This window comes from Salvia splendens, chromosome 16 (genome assembly GCF_004379255.2).
Source record: "Salvia splendens isolate huo1 chromosome 16, SspV2, whole genome shotgun sequence".
In the NCBI taxonomy this organism is placed as follows: domain Eukaryota; kingdom Viridiplantae; phylum Streptophyta; class Magnoliopsida; order Lamiales; family Lamiaceae; genus Salvia; species Salvia splendens.
In genome coordinates, this window is record NC_056047.1 from 17,714,051 (window position 1) to 17,730,963 (window position 16,913).

At 44.1% G+C, this 16,913-nt stretch overlaps 2 protein-coding genes across 5 annotated transcripts; one reads left to right on the plus strand and one right to left on the minus strand.

The window, feature by feature from the left end:
* Positions 1-732: 732 nt before the first annotated feature.
* Positions 733-2,273, minus strand: LOC121771493. Of its 4 annotated transcripts, none has more exons than XM_042168282.1 (3): positions 1,981-2,273; positions 1,863-1,904; positions 733-1,349 (listed from the first exon to the last, which is right to left on the minus strand). In XM_042168282.1, exon 3 carries the CDS (start codon positions 1,310-1,312, stop codon positions 899-901), a length of 414 nt encoding a protein of 137 aa, XP_042024216.1. In that variant the 5' UTR covers positions 1,313-1,349; positions 1,863-1,904; positions 1,981-2,273; the 3' UTR covers positions 733-898. The 4 variants fall into 4 exon arrangements, with proteins under 4 accessions (XP_042024216.1, XP_042024214.1, XP_042024215.1 ...); XM_042168280.1 differs by having other exon boundaries at positions 1,859-1,904; positions 1,981-2,272; XM_042168281.1 differs by lacking the exon at positions 1,863-1,904.
* A 7,844-nt stretch (positions 2,274-10,117) lies between these two features.
* On the plus strand, positions 10,118-10,922 carry LOC121770291. The gene is made up of 2 exons (XM_042167044.1): positions 10,118-10,430; positions 10,804-10,922. The coding sequence occupies exons 1-2, from the start codon at positions 10,118-10,120 to the stop codon at positions 10,920-10,922; spliced, it is 432 nt and encodes a 143-aa protein (XP_042022978.1).
* The last annotated feature ends 5,991 nt before the right edge of the window (positions 10,923-16,913 follow it).

Here is a 16,913-nt window from a genome sequence, read left to right on the forward strand (position 1 = left end):
CCAAAATCGTAAACTGGACATACGTTCAAGACCAATTTTGGCCTTTACTCTATAAAAATAGAAAAAAGTAAGCAACTCCATCGATTGTAAGATATTAACAATCTCCCCTATCTAAATAGAGAGTGGAGTAAAATATTTATTAAAGCATATTAAATATAAATATATATTAAGTATTTTGATTTGTGATGTCCAAGATTGGGAGCTGAGCCCATAGAGAATTTCAGGCCATAAAAAGAGCTTAAGTAGCCCAAATGTTTTGGATTGAATTGAAAATTTTCATCTCATATCTTAACAATGCAAACCTCCCAAACCAATTATTCTTTCACAATTCCAAGAATCAGAAAACTATCTTTATAACTTGATAACTTAGTGAATACATTTGAAATTCTAACCAATGATGAATTTATTTTTTCAGAAACCGGCCTAAAAATGAGTTATTCAAAGTGTGAATTGAATCTAAGATGTTTACAACTAGTGCATAGTAAAGCTTCACTCTATCCATCACCAAGCATCACCTCTGCTCATATGTCTAAACCAGCAAACAAACAAGCATACAACGTGGCTAAATGAGCGACGAATTTCGAATTTTACCTCAATCTCGATTCCCTCGTCCACTTGTTCTTCGTTGTCCGAAAACACAAGCCATCTCCTGTGTCTCCATGACATACCTGGCTGATATTCAAGCTGAAACCGCGGATATAATAGTATCATGAGAGCAAGATTGAATCAAAATGGGATCAAATATAAACACAAAAATTGATATAACTTTTTTGCATTAACAAAAACAATTGATTCCAAGGCATTAGCAAAACACATGAACTCAAAAACAAATATTGGGAAGGCCCTGTGATCCGAGAAAGAAGGCTTCACTCCACCTCTCGATATGCCAATACAAAATTTATTTGCATTCGACACCAACTTCAGCAGCCCGTCTAGGCTTGTTCTTCCTTCTGCTCCCGTGTTGTCTATAGCCAACAGGCTTGATTAGGACAGTGGCATTGCTTTTGGCTTCCTCCTCCTTTACTAATTCGGCGTTTTCTTTAGTCTGTGAGGGCCTCTTCCTCTTCCTGCCATTCTCTATAGCAGCTTGGTTCTTGCTGCTTTTGCTCGACACAAAATTTTTCGCCTCCTCACCATCTTCGTCTTCCTCCTCAATCTTCTCAACTTCGTCCACCTCCTCAAAGTCGTCTTTCATTGGTTTTTGAGGCCTCCCTCTTCTCCTCACGGGTAGCTTCTCATCCTCACCGCTGCCAGTGTCATCACGAGCAGCAAGCGCGGATTGTTTCTTCCCTTTTCCTCTCCCTCTACCCATTCTTGAAATCAGCAATTCGAGCAAAAGTACGATAGTTCTGCAACGAATAAAATGGATACACATGACTTCTAAAGCACACCTTTTCAAAGAAAACTAGATAAAGCAATCCAAGAAACAATCAAGAAAGTAAACAATTTGGCAGAGAAGTAAGCCAACAAAACAAATCTAGAGCTAGGTAAATTCAAATTAAATCTTTTCTATATTATTATCCACTGAGAAATTCAAGAAACTAGACCCATTAAACTTGTGTACAGATTTAGCATACATCACATATATCTACTTAGCACAAAATACAGCAAACATCAAAATGAGCTTCAAATCCCAGAAAAGTTTAAGCTTGCAAATAACCTTAGTGAATCCAATAAAAGCAAATCTAATTCATGTAAATAGCATAACATGGAAGCTCAAGAAACCACTTTTTTCTTGAAAATAAACAGCAAAAATAGACACAAGATCATTGTATACAAAACAGAAGCAACAGACTATGATCAAAATCATTACTTTACATGACAAAAAAAAGTATACATTAAAAATAAAGAGACTTACAGACCAAATGAAGCTGTCTCAATAAGAAAGAATGCACATCTGCAACCTAAATAAAAGAAACCATTTTCAAGAAAAACAAACTGCACCAATTAGAAACCCAATAAAAAGACAAGATTTTGAACCTGCATGAATAGTTTCAACGGTAAAAGGGAAACAAATGAAATAAAAAGATGAAGTCTTGGTATGCCGTGAGTGAGAATTAGATGGAAAACTGATCTGAAACAGGGAGAGAGAGAAAGCCCAGATCAAATAAACAGCAGAAACCGATTAGAGATTCACAAAATGGACTCAGATTTGGAAAACAGATTGGATTTTTTTAATCCAGATTTCAAAGGCTGAAGTAGCAGCCAACAAGCTAAGGGAGGCCAAGACACTGCTAAGAGAGAGAGAGGAAGTGAAGAAAATTTGTGTAGTTAAACATCAAAAGATATTTATTAATTTGATGGGCTGTTTGGGAAGATTGGGTAAATTATAATTGAAGGTCAAATAACTATTTCAGACAAAAAATTAAAAAATAATAGTAGACTGTATTTTCTTAAGAGCATCCGCAATGGCAGACTTCCGTGCGGAATCCCGGAATTCCGTCGTGGACGTCCGCCATTAGGCGTGCCCGCCACAGATACGGAATTGGGCTGAGAACGTAGCAGGTCCGCAGCGTTAAGCGGAATTCCGCGGGGACGTCCGCCATTGGGTCGACTCCCGCGGAATTCCGCTTTATTTCGTTTTTTTTGTAATGTCTATATATACCGCTCGTTGAACTTCGACTCCAGAATGATACTCCCTCCGTCCCGGACTACTCGCACATTTCCTTTTCGGCACGGAGATTAAGGAATGAGTGTATAGCAAAGTCAACAATTGCGGCTGTAGGTGATAATTTTTACTACAAATGGAAAGAGTGCAAATAACTTGGGACGCCCAGAAAGGAAATAAGTGCAAGTAGTCCGGGACGGAGGGAGTATTATTGAAGAAGTGTGGCAGCATAGGGGTCGTCGTTGATGTAGTTTTTAATTATTGAAATGTATTTTTTTATTTGGTGAAATGTACTTTTCTTATTTTAATGGAATTTTTTCCTTATTTTCGTCGAAATTTTAATTACGTAAATTATTTACTTCCGGAAATTGTTTAATTTGTGAATTTGTGATTTTTTTTAATGTGAGAATTCCGTCGGGAATTCCGCCACTGTGCAGTGGGAAATTCGTATGACGTGGCAGTGCAGTGGGAAGTCCTTATGACGTGGCTGGAGGTGTTTTTGGGAATTCTGCCGGGACATCCGCACTACTGCGGATGCCCTGAGGACTCTCTCCCTCTCTTATATATATAAAAAATGAAATAGAGAAAAAAAAATTACTGCATAATGGAGTAGATAAATAAAAAGTTTGCGCAATTTTTAGAAAATGAGAAAATTGAATGGCCATTATTTGTTATGTCTCCTCTCCTGTACCACAAAATGTAGACACAATTAAAAAAAGAGAGATCTATTAAAATATGTAGTACAATATTTAATTAAAAAGACTAAAGCAGGTTGATAAGGCTCATTTCATGCATCGGTTTAAGGGTAAAATGTGTATTACTTGATCGGTTTATCGCGCAAGACAAGTGTTAATTGTGCAGAAATGCCGCTTGACCAAGGCAGCAAGGCCGAACTGATCAAGCAAGTACAAAAGGCGATAAAAGGCCAAAAATCAGGGAAGTTGATCAAGGGGAGTAGTCAAGCAGTTAAGGAGGGGACCACTGGGTATCAGAAGAAGGACATGCGAGGCTATGAGCTGGATGGTGCGCAACAATCTGTTATCAAGGACAACGTTCTAGAAGGGGACACGTGCTGATAAATGAGAAGCAAGGACGGAGCTGAGTCACAGATTTGTTACTGAAAAACGTCGTCGATTCTAGAAGAAGAGCACGTAGCAATCCATGAGTCGCTCATTCTCAACATGAGTGAATATTCCCTGTCAAGATGGTTATCCAGCTGGAGGCCGAGTCGAGCTTATAAATAGAGGATGTGCCACCACATGAAAAGAGACCGATCCTTTACTTTCCGTTTAGTTTAGCTTAGTCCAATTCTCTAGAATAGTTTAGCTTAGATAAAGTAATGCGTAGTTAGAAAGGGCAATCAAAGAAGCGCTGGAGAATACTTGTTATCTGTCGGCGTATTCCTAAATTTCCGGTCGAGATTCTTCTCGGTTTTACTTGCTTTCTTATTTTTCGAAGTATTAGCTTAGTTTCAAATTTACCTTGTACTTAGTTTAATTTTAATCAAAGTTGTTTTATTTTAATCCGCGCATTTACTTTTCCGCTGTCACCTGCAATTCACTTGACCCAGTAGTTAAAGTTCCTTTGATCAAGTTAGCAAAATTTAATTCTGTCTAGAGTAAAAACAGTAGTTAAAAACTCCCAAGTTAAAGCGTGGCAGCAGCCAACCCCCATGTTCACTACCCACACACTCGACACACCAACTTCTCTGTGGGATCGACCCCGAACTTACCGCTTTATTGTTAAAGTAGTGCAAAATTGGGAGTTTACAAATTACATTGGTACGAAACGAGCGAGAGCGAGTTCGAATCGATCAAGTGGCAACGACATTTGCTAACTGATCTAATCGTTTCAATTATCTTCAATATAACTTGGTCCGAATCCCGCCCCTCTCGAGGCCTTCCAAAATGGCGCCGTTGCCGGGAAAGCATGGTGTTACTTTATGTTTGTGCGTAGTGCGCAGGTGTATATAATCTTATTTCTTTGTTTTCTCATTTTGTTTTTTTTACTGTTGATGAGAAGGTACCAACGCGGTGGACACTTGAATCATCCCTTTCTATATAGAGAGACTAACGCTCATTGGAGGGTCCAGGAAGCCGGCGTCGTCACCACTCGTTACAGAGCAGCACTAGAAGCCGCAACAGAACATACAACCACCACCACTCGAACAAGCAGAGATGGCCGTCGTCGTTGACGACTCAGGAATTGGCTCTCTGCACGCTCATGATGAGAAGGAGCCCACACATGCCATTGCAGCTACTCCTGGGATGCGGACCATCGCGATCAAATCGGGAGTACTGGCCATTTTGTCCCACTTCTACGGTCTTTCGAAGGAGTGTCCGTACGTTTTTCTGGAGGAATTCTGCCGATACTGTGATATTCAGCCCGTGCGCTGGATCCACATCCGAAGAATATAGGCTCAAAGTTATTCCTTTCGTTTTGAAGGGCGATGCGGGTGTCTGGCTGTCAAGGCGGCCAGAAGGATCCATCAGAACCTGGGCTGAATTCCGCATGATATTCCTAGATCGCTTTTTCCCAGCATCGAAGACAAGTGCCCTGAAAAAGGGAGATTACAGAGGCTAGGCAGGAGTACGATGAACCCCTTGGCCAGTATTGGGACAGATTCCAAGGTTTGCTTCAAGCATGCCCCAACCACAAGATGGATGAAAAGGAAATCTACTCTGTTTTCTACAGTGGACTCACTGTGGATAGCAAGAACGACCTTAACCTCGCAGCTCAAGGAGATTTCTCAAAGACCGCATTCAGCCAAGCCAAAAATATACTGGAGAGGCTGATCGAGGCTAAGCGGTCGTATGAGACGTCTCGAGGGCAGTATAGGATAGGGGCAGTGCATGTAGCAGAGGCGCGCAATGATGAAAAGTTGGAGGCTCGATTTGAGCAGATGGAAAAGAAACTGCTGGAGGCAGTAGAGAAAGCCAGACCACCTCCACCACCTGCACCAAAGGAAACACAGTATGTGCCGCAATCGTCCCCACCAGAAGAGCATCACTACTACTATTGCGAGTTCCCCCCTGAGGTAGAACCGCAAGCTCAGATGAATGTCGTTGGCCACTAGAACGCAAATGACAACTGGATCCAAGGGAAACAGAGAGACGCCCCATGGAGGGACCACCCCAATTTTCGATGGACTGATCAGAATCAAAGCCAACCGCTCCAGTTATCAACCCAGCAAGTACAACCCTCCGAAGGACGACCCAACTGGCCTGCACGGATCCAGGATAGACCAAACACTGGAGGGAACAGAATACAGAACGTACCTCAAGGAAACTGGTCCAGTGGAGGACAGCCTAACTGGTCAAGCAGACAACCGGAGGGAAACTGGGGGTACAAACAACAAGGCCCCCAGTTTAGCAACCAGGGAAGGCAGCCAAACAACCAGATGGTCAGCTACATCTCACCACACCTACGGGGAAATCAGCACCCTGGAAATCAACAGTACAACCAGCCGCGATATCAGCAAGAACATTACGAGCAATCTGACTACCCGCAGCCCAACTATAGTGGGGGACCGCCGAATCAAAGATACAACCGATACCCCAACGAAGGCCACAGAGATATGTTGGTACCGCACCATCCAAATGATGCGATGTGGGAAATCCAGGAGGCTCAGAAAGAGCAGCGGGCGGCGTTGGATATGCTGACAAAACAACTCTCCCAAGTTGCAGTGTCGCTGGGAGAGTTGAAGGGAAATGAAGCCACTACGCAACCACCTGGTCTTGAGAATATTAGTTAAGTATCCCTGAGGTTGGGGAAAGTCTATCAAGGCCCCAGCCATCCTGCGATATCTCCAGCAACTGGTTCTGGACCAAGCCGTGAGGAAGAGGAAGAATCCAGTAGAGTGGATCAAGTGAAAGAAAAGGGCAAGGAGAAGGTGGGAGGTGAAGCCTCGGAAGAAAGTCTGAAAGAGGAAACTGAAAGGTTAAGCCTTATTCGTACCGTGGAATGGTGACAAGGAAGAGGGATGCCAATCGATGTGGCAAGTATGTTCAAGGACGTGGAGATGAAGGTACTGCTCTTGACGGCGTTAAAAATGCCCCCGATCAGCAAGTTCATTAAAGACTACCTGGCAGGGAAGGTCAATGAGGAAGAGAGACTAATTACAGATGAGAACGCCTCTACCGTAATCTACAGAAGCGACCTCCCCTCCAAGAAGACTGATCCTGGAATGTTCACACTCCCTATTTCTATCGGAGACATCTAGGTGGAGCATGCTATGTGCGACTTAGGGGCATCAATCAACGTTCTGCCATACTCCATCTATCGTAAGTTGGGAGCGACCAAGCTCGTCGACACTGACATAATGATACAGTTGGCCGACAGATCGTGTATTCACCCAGAGGGAATCATGGAAGACGTGATTGTTAAGGTGAATAACTTTCTATACCCAGCTGATTTTTTTGTAATCAAGATGACGGAACCCGCAGCAAAGGAGTCGAGTGGAGTCCTATTAGGACGACCGTTCCTGTCCACAGCCAGCACTATTATAGACTTCCGAAATGGGACGATAAGCCTGGATTTCAAAGAAGAGCAGTACACGTTCAATATTGATGAAGCCATGAAGAAGCCAGCTGACGGTGAGAACGTATACTCCATAGATGTGACTGAGCCCTTGGTACAGGAGTATTTGGAGGAAGAATTCTTAAAGAGACAGTTCACTAACTCCGCTGCAGATAAGGAGGTCGAAAAAGAAGTAGAAGAGTGGTATGGTACCATGAAAGTTGGAGAGATGGACGACCAGGTCATCGTGAAAACGATAACTGATTTTTGCGAGCGCCCGAGGCCAGCTGGGTCAAGTGGGACAGCTCAAGTGTCTAGCTTAGCGAAACAGCTTGATCAAGGCAAGCCACTGGAAAAAGAAGCAGCAGAGGACCCTCTACCCAATTAAGAGCCAAAGCCCGCAAAGGAATTGAAACCCCTTCCAGCACATCTAAAGTACGCCTACCTAGGTGAGAGCGAAACAATGCCCGTTATCATCAACAGCCACTTGACCCAGGGGCAGGAAGACAGATTGCTGGAAGTATTAAGAAGAAATCAGAACGCTATTGGCTGGAAGCTGACAGATTTGGTAGGCATCAGCCCAGACTTATGTATGCATCACATACGACTGGAGGAAGGAGCCAAGCCACACCGCGACCAACAACGGAAACTCAACCCCAACATGAGGAAAGAGGTGCTGAAGGAATTTGTCAAGTTGGTTTCGATCGGGATTATCTATTCCATTCCCAACAGTAACTGGGTCAGCCCAGTACACATGGTGCCTAAGAAAGGAGGGATTCAGATAGTAAAAAACGAAAAAAACGAATTAATCCTGACAAGGCCAGTTACTGGGTGGAGAATGTGCATAGATTATAGGAAGCTGAATCAAGCTTCGAAGAAGGATCACTTCCCTCTGCCGTTCATTGATCAAATGTTGGAGAAATTGGCAGGGAAGCAGTACTTCAGCTTCCTGGATGGTTATAGTGGTTATTTCCAGATCGCTGTACATCCAGATGACCAAGAGAAGACGATGTTCACCTGCCCCTTTGGCACTTACGCTTACAGGAGGATGCCCTTTGGCCTCTGTAATGCCCGACCACTTTCCAGAGATGCATGATGATCATTTTCTCGAACTTGTTGGAAGACTGCATTGAGATCTTCATGGACGACTTTACTGTCTATGGGGACGATATCGATCAAGGGCTGCATAGCCTAAACAGAGTTTTAGAAAGATGCCGCCAGAAGGACTTGGTTCTGAATTTCGAGAAATGCCATTTTATGGTTACTGAAGGAATAGTCTTGGGACATATAGTGTCAAGCAGAGGAATCGAGGTCGACCCAGCAAAAGTAGAGGTCATTGCAAAGCTCCCATACCCCACCAACCAGAAGGAGATCAGAGCCTTTTTGGGGCATGCTGGGTTCTATAGAAGATTCATCAAAGATTTCGCGAAAATAGCCCAGCCTCTGACGAGACGTCTCCAGAATGATGTGGAGTTTGAATTCTTAGATGACTGCAAAGCCGCGTTCCAATTTCTGAAAGACCGATTGATAGGCTCTCCAATAATACGTGCCCTCGACTGGAATCACCCCTTTGAGGTGATGTGCGATGCTAGTGACTATGTTGTGGGGGCAGTATTAGGTCAGAAGATCGAAGGAAAGAGTTACGTCATTTTCTATGCTTCCAAAACTCTGAATCAGGCACAAAGAAACTATGACGTGACCGAGAAGGAGATGCTATTGGTGGTCTTCGCATTCGAGAAGTTCAGACCTTACCTGCTAGGGCCTAAAGTGATAGTGTATACGGACCATGCAACCATCAAATACCTCTTGACGAAGAAGGAATCAAAGCCGCGATTTATCAGATGGGTACTCCTCTTACAGGAGTTTGATTGGGAAGCAGTGGATAAAAAGGGATGAGAGAACAAAGTGGTTGATCACCTAAGCCGAATTTTGCAAGACGATAACGGTGAAGCCATTTCAGACGCCTTCCCTGAGGAACACCTATATCTGGTCAAGACAACGTCTGAATGTCAGTGGGTCAACCAAGTGGAAGGGGTTGATCAAGCTGAGCAAGGAAGCAAGGAACAACACACGCGGAAAGAGCCATGGTTTGCTGACATGGCCAACTACTTGGTAACAGGAGAGCTGCCTGGGGGTGATGAGATTACAAGGGCACAAAAGTTGAAGCTTAAAAGCGATTCCCTGTACTTCTATTGGGACGATCCTTACCTATGGAAAATGGGGGCAGATCAAGTAATCCGACGCTGTATACTCGAATGGGAGCAGGAAGATGTGATGATCCACTGCCACGCACTAGCTTGCGGTGGCCACTTTGGACCGAAGAAGACAGCAAGGAAAATACTTGATAGTGGGTTTTACTGGCCTTCCATCCATAAAGATGCTTACGAATTCTGCAAAAGGTGCCCTCGATGTCAGCTTACTGGAAGGATATCTACAAGAGATGAGATGCCTCAGATCCCCATTATTGTCTGTGAAATATTTGATGTATGGGGAATGGACTTCATGGGACCCTTTCCCGCGTCTGAAGGCAATCTCTACATACTGGTGGCAGTGGACTATGTGTCCAAATGGATCGAGGCGAAGGCAACTAGGACGTGTGAGTCCAGAGAAGTGGCAAAGTTCTTGAAATCGAACATATTTACCCGATACGTGGTGCCACGGGCTATTATCTCTGATCAAGGAACTCATTTCGTCAACAAAACTATCGAAGCCTTGATGCGAAAGTATGGAGTCCACCACCGCCTATCCACACCTTACCACCCGCAGTCCAATGGACAGGCTGAAATTTCTAATAGAGAAATCAATGCAATTCTAGAAAAGACAGTCAATCCCACCAGGAAAGACTGGAGCCGCCGACTAGAGGACGCACTCTGGGCCTACAGGACCGCATTCAAAACGCTTATCGGAATGTCCCCATACCGATTGGTATTTGGGAAAATGTGCCATTTACCTATGGGGGTGGAACATCAAGCCTACTAGGCAGTCAAAGAAATGAATATGAACACAGAGGCTGGAGCTGCAGAGAGGAGAATGCAGCTACAGGAGCTTGAAGAGCTCCTTCTGGATGCCTATGACTCTGCCATGTGGTACAAGGAAAAGATTAAGATGTGGCACGATAAGAACCTTCGTAAGAAGGAACTCAAGGTGGGCCAGAGGGTACTGCTGGTCCAATCCAGACTGAAATTGATGCCAGGGAAGCTCAGATCAAGGTGGATAGGTCCTTATACCATTATCGCCCTCCGAAAGAATGGAGCAATTGAACTCCAAGGAAGCAATCTAGATTCGCCTTCCTTCATGGTGAATGGTCATAGGGTGAAGCCATACAGAGAAGGAATGGAGGCATTTGTGGTGGACGACATTCCACTACTCATGCCTAACTCTTTCCAGTGATCAGGTAAAGGGGATGATCGGGTACTCATGGGTAGTCTGCTTGATCAAGCGACAAAGTCTTAATATATTAAACTAATCAAGTGACATCCTAGGGGAACCCGGTCAAGTCCTTAGTAGTTACTGTAAATAGTTTTTAGTATGTTAGTTTTATTTTCTTAGTTAATTAAAAGTCGGAAGAAAGGAAGGAAACTGATCAAGTGGAGCAAATTGAGTTTCATCGAAAATTAATTGTCCACTTGATCAGTACAATTTGAATATAATGGTGATGCACTGATTAAGTTGATCAGGGCAGGTGATGAAAGGACGTGCGCAGTCACTGAAAATGTGTCAGGAAACGCCAACTGCTGCATTGAAAGGACACCTTAGGGAGAAGGAGGAAGCGTATCAGAGAAGCTTAGCCAGCTGACACTCTGAAAAGGCGCGCCCGTACGTGAAGAGTCACAAAGATCTGAACAGCCGCAGGGATCTCAACAGTCGAGAATCCCAACAGCCACGGTATCATTATAAAAAGCAGCTTTCAGATCCGTATACCACTTTTACCCAAGCCGTCTAACTTTCATTCCTTTTGCTCTCGTCAAGAATTCTCCGAAGATCAAATCCTTTTCCAGAACATCATCTTCTTTACCAAGACCTACCCACATTATCTGTAACAATGTTGATCCAACAAATCCCAACTTCATCCTCGTCTTCCAGTACCCGGGCCGATAGTGGTAACCAAGAAGCCTCCTCTCAAGCACAAATAGAAAACCCTAGCCCACCTGCACCAACCAACGCTTCACTACCCGAAGTGGATGAAGAAGCTCAACGGCGCTTGACTAAAATCCTCCGGAGTATGCCCTCCGATTTGGATGTCCCCATTGCTTATGCCACCCTGAAAGCTCGACTGAGAATTTCTCTGTCAAAGGACCGAGCCACAACCTCCACACCACAAAACCCTCCATCTTCCCAAACACAAGCCCCCCTTAGTATCCCTGAGCCTACACCCTTCGTTCCCTTGGTACCGTACGGTGGGGACGATTCTGAAGAAGAGGGAGGGGCGCAGCCCGCCGCCGCCCCAGCCGAAGAAGTACCGTCCGTGCCGCCGCCACATGAACAAGGCACCACTGCTCCCAACGCTCCTACACCACCTAGTGGCGGAGGCTCCAACTCCCCTACTCTCCTAGAGCTGACACAATCAATCGAGGTTGTAAACATCGACGACGATTCTACGGAGGACCTTCTGCCTCTCCCAGCGAAATATTACAACAAAGGGAGATGGAATGGAACTTCATTCCTCATGCAGAGGATGAATCGGTCCCGAAGGGGGAGGAGGAGCTGTTGCACTGTCGGGCGCGCAGGGTGGAAGTCAACAGGCTGGTGGAGGAGGTAGGTGCCAGAATGGCCAGCATGCATAGGGCAGGAGGAAAGACTCCGTGTAGCGCAACAACTGTTGAGTGAGCCGGATGAGCTGGAGAACTTAGGAGCCGTTGGGGCGATAAACCAGGAGGGCTATTGAGGACAGCCGCCACAAAGCTGAGAAGAAAAGGAAAAGTAAGGAGACTGTCCCTCCTCCCCCGAAGAGGATGTGCCCCGCAACTCGGGGCATTGTTATTGCTGACCAGCATGCCCCTCCAAGAGAAGGAGAGGGAACTCCGGTGGGCCAGAACGTCCTGCAGGCAACAGGGAAGGCCTGCATCACCCCCCGCTACCGAATATGCCAAACAAACTATGGTGTTGACTACGAACCTCCTCCGGCAGATGCTGGTATTTGAAAACCCCAAGTGGAATGAGGAGGTCCACCAGAGGGTGACGGCTACGAAGCAGATGAAGGCAGGCAAGAGGCTCCACCAGCCAGCCCAGGAGACAATCCAGGTTGAGGAGAGATTTACCCAGTATATTACTGGGATTGGTTTTGACTGGTTGTTGGAGATCGAGAATACCTTAGTGCCCGCGGACCTGGCCATAGAATTCTTTACATCTTTCCAGTTTACTGGAAGTACAAACTTGGAGGCCATGAGCGTCTCCTTCCGGGTGTTCGGGCGTAAGCAAAAGATGAGCCTGAACGAGTTCTCTGTGAGGATTGGACTCCATACAGAGACCCAGGTAGCTTGTGGAGAGTGGTTCGAGCGTGACATTGGCCTTCCTCAGAGGATGTCGGATTTTGATCAGCAGGCAGTCTGGCAAACCTTATGCAACGGACGTGCCCCCGAGTTTAAAGCTTCTGAGTCTAGAGGGGACCATATTGCTGATCCGGCCCTCCGCCTTGCCCAAGTCTACCTAGCCTGCAATCTCCCTGGCCAAGCTAATACATTGGCACTCATTACTCTGGCCGAGCTCTACTTTATGTGGTGCATGAAGGAGCAAAGGAGGGTGCACCTGGGCTACTGGATTGCCTACTCGATAAGTCAGATTGCCAGCCGCCCTGCCCGCCACCTCAACGTCTGCCACCTTCTCGGAGCATACCTAAGGCGAAATTGGACCCTAGAATTCCAGGAGGGTGTGGAGCTCCCCAATCGCTGCCCAAAACCTGAACTGTTTAACATTGATTTCTTTGTAAGAATTCAGGTGCTTGAACGGCTACGCGACAAGAGACTTCGCTTCATCTCAAAGGCTCGGAAGGAGAAGCAGGCAGAGCAACAGGAGACTAGGCGAGAAGAGCTGGAGGAAGCCATGCGCGAGAAACAGAGGAGGACGACGGACCGCCCGGAAAGCTTAGCGAGGCCGGCAAGGCAGAGGTTGGAGCTAATGACCGTCACAGAGCCAGAGGAGGCTGCCCGCGCTAACAATGAATGGAGGCTCCGCATGGAGCAAATGCTGACGCAGCTAGTGGAGAATTCACAAGCCCAACTGATTGCTCAAACTAAGGTTCTGGAGGTTATCCGCCAACTGACTCTTGCTATGCGACCACCACCTCCCTCTGAAAGCTCTTCTCCACCTCGGCACCAAACATCCTCCAGGCCACCTTCAGCATCCCCAAGTCAGTCTCACAGGAAACCCTAAGTACAACCCCCCATCTCAGCTCACGTTAATTTCAAAACAATTTTAGTTTTAATTTGTTTTTGGTATGTATAACTGTCGTTCTATTCCGCATCACACTTAGACCTGTGTTGGGTCTAAGTGTGAGAAGTATGCATGCCTGGCTTATGTGTCTTTTGTTATTGTTTTTCTATATTTGTTAGCATGTGTTGATCGCTGGCACTGTTTCACACTTAACCCAGTGTCTGGTCTAAGTGTGAGAAGTTTCCCTTGTTTATTATTGTGCTGTTGCCTGTGCCTAACCCTTTTTTCCACTGCATCCAGTCACTCGAGGACGAGTTCATATGCAGTTAGTTACAGTAGAATCATACATGCTAAAAATTTTCAAAAAAATAACAAATTCCAGTTAGTAATGAAATAGGCAATATGCATGAAAAATGATTCAGTATACTCACATGTAAAAACTTGATTGCAAAAACTTGATCAATTTGAATGACGCAAGTATGATGGAAACGCTCAATTTCTAAACCAACTGTGAAGCCTCTCTATATGTGAGTTATAAGCCAAAAGTAGAACACTTTCTATTATTTTTACAAAAGAAAATTTTACGAGAGGCTGACTTTTAATATTGAGATGAAAATTGCACAAGTAGTAAGGACTAAAGGCACTAGGACTTAGCCATTTGAGCTGTTTCTTTTCCTTCGTTCCACGAACCCGCCTCGTTAATCAGGCACCCCTTAGTTAACCACTTTGAGCCCATACACTCTTACCCGTTCTTTGAAGCCTTAAAACCGAACTCAAGTTTCATATCACATGAGGAAAGAGGGTCAAAGAGATGAAGTTTTTCAAGGGAAACAAAAGGGGATAGCAATAGAATAGTCGAAATAAAGGGTAGCCGGGTTGATCAAGTTAGAGGATCAGGTTGACCAAGTCAAAAAAAAAGTTGAGAAAAATTTGAGAAAAAAGAAATGGGCAGGAAAAAGTTGTAACCTGACTCGGGAAATCGAAAGTTAGGAAATAAGCCAAAAATTTAAAAGGCTAAAGGACGTTTTTTTTAGACCAAAGTAAGTATCTGGTAGAAAAATAAATATCCCAACTTGATCCAGCAAGTCTAGTCATAACTTTGATCTTTTGACTCATGTGATTTTTCTTTTTACAATTTAAAATTTTTTATTTTAAACTTTGAACCCCTAGGACCCTACCCTAATACGTTACTACCCTTAAGCCCCGTTACAACAAAAAACAAAGACCTTAAGGAACTATCTTGTGCAGTCTGATTCAAGGTATTAAAATTGTGGCAATACCGAGTGAACAATCCTAACATCTCTGGTGAGAAATGAGCGACTGAGTGAATCCAACAGTGGTTTAGATTGAGCTATCTTGACAAACTGACACATTGATCAAGCAAACGCGAAAAAGAAGAAACATAAGCTACTGGCAAATGGATTGACCTCAACCTCGGGTATGATTGTTGGAAATTTATTCGGTCTAATGCATACATGTAAATATGTGTTTTTGGTTTTGAGTCTTGTTTTTTTTTCGTCTTCTTTTACTTGTGAAATGAGTAAACCATGCCTGAAATTTGCCTTATATTTTTCTTTTCTTTTTTTATACTTGATGAAAAGTATGTTTTAAGTGTGAGCAGTTTGATAAGGCTCATTTCATGCATCGGTTTATGGGTAAAATGTGTACTACTTGATCGGTTTATCGCGCAAGACAAGTGTTAATTGTGCAGAAATGCTGCTTGACCAAGGCAGCAAGGCCGAACTGATCAAGCAAGTACAAAAGGCGATAAAAGGCCAAAAATCGGGGAAGTTGATCAAGAGGAGTAGTCAAGCAGTTAAACAGGGGACCACTGGGTATCAGAAGAAGGACATGCGAGGCTATGAGCTGGATGGTGCGCAACAATCTGTTATCAAGGACAACGTTCTAGAAGGGGACACGTGCTGATACATGAGTTGCAAGGACGGAGCTGAGTCACGGATTTGTTACTGAAAAGTGTCGTCGATTCTAGAAGAAGAGCACGTAGCAATCCATGAGTCGCTCATTCTCAACATGAGTGAATATTCCCTGTCAAGATCGTTATCCAGCTGGAGGCCGAGTCGAGCTTATAAATAGAGGATGTGCCACCACATGAAAAGAGACCGATCCTTTACTTTCCGTCTAGTTTAGCTTAGTTTAGCTTAGTCCAGTTCTCTAGAATAGCTTAGCTTAGATAAAGTAATGCGTAGTTAGAAAGGGCAATCAAAGAAGTGCTGCATAATACTTGTTATCTGTCGGCGTATTCCTAAATTTCCCGCCGAGATTCTTCTCGGTTTTACTTGCTTTCTTATTTTTCGAAGTATTAGCTTAGTTTCAAATTTACGTTGTACTTAGTTTAATTTTAATCGAAGTTGTTTTATTTTAATCCGCACATTTACTTTTCCACTGTCACCTGCAATTCACTTGACCCAATAGTTAAAGTTCATTTGATCAAGTTAGCAAAATTTAATTCTGTCTAGAGTAAAAACAGTAGTTAAATACTCTCAAGTTAAAGCGTGGCAGCAGCCAACCCCCCTGTTCACTACTTACACACTCGACACACCAACTTCTCTATGGGATCGACCCCGAACTTGCCGCTTTACTGTTAAAGTAGTGCAAAATTGAGAGTTTACAAATTACATTGGTAGGAAACGAGTGAGAGCGAGTTCGAATCGATCAAGTGGCAACGACATTTGCTAACTGATCCAATCGTTTCAGTTATCTCCAATATAACCTGGTCCGAATTCGCGCCCCTCTCGAGGCCTTCCACATGTAAATATTTCACAAGTTGGGAATCCTCTCCCTCAAAAAATTATGTATAAGAGCATCCCTATCCATGCTCTTAGGCAAGAGTATAGAAGTGGGCACGGACCCACTTTTATTCATTTTTTACTCCCTACTCTTCCCCAAGAGCACAACACCCATATTCATACTCTTCCACAAGGACATGCTCAAAGGTCCCACCATTCTATTATTCAATTTAAATAAAAACATTTCCACAATATTAAATTGCATTAAAAATATTCGGAATACTATTACAAATTACAAAAAAATTAAAAAAAGTACATAATTAAAATCCTAAAAATTAAAAATTACATAATTAAAGTCCTAAAAATTAAAAATTACATAATTAAAATCTAAAAAATAAAAATTACATAATTAAAATCCTACAAATTAAAAATTATATAATTAAAAATACCCCCGTGGAAGACTAGTCCTCTGGCCCTATCCCCAATGTTTTTCGGAGACCCCGTATCATTGCCAAATGTGAATCAAGTTGTTCGGGAGTCATCCGAGACCTATCGTCCAAACTGAGTTGAGCCAAAAAGGTCCACAACGAGTTGGTGGGGGTAGAGGTGGCACAAAGGGAGCGGAAGCGGGGGCGGGGGCGGATGGAGTCTCGGCGCGACGGCGGTTGGCC

Excerpts from the sequence above, each read along its gene's own strand:
- LOC121770291 (XM_042167044.1), top strand. The coding sequence starts at position 10,118 with ATGAATATGAACACAGAGGCTGGAGCTGCAGAGAGGAGAATGCAGCTA. Across the intron at positions 10,431-10,803 it reads GCCTTCCTTCATGGTGAATG|GGCAGGTGATGAAAGGACGT; the intron begins GTCATAGGGTGA and ends TAAGTTGATCAG.
- LOC121771493 (XM_042168281.1), bottom strand. The coding sequence starts at position 1,312 with ATGGGTAGAGGGAGAGGAAAAGGGAAGAAACAATCCGCGCTTGCTGCT.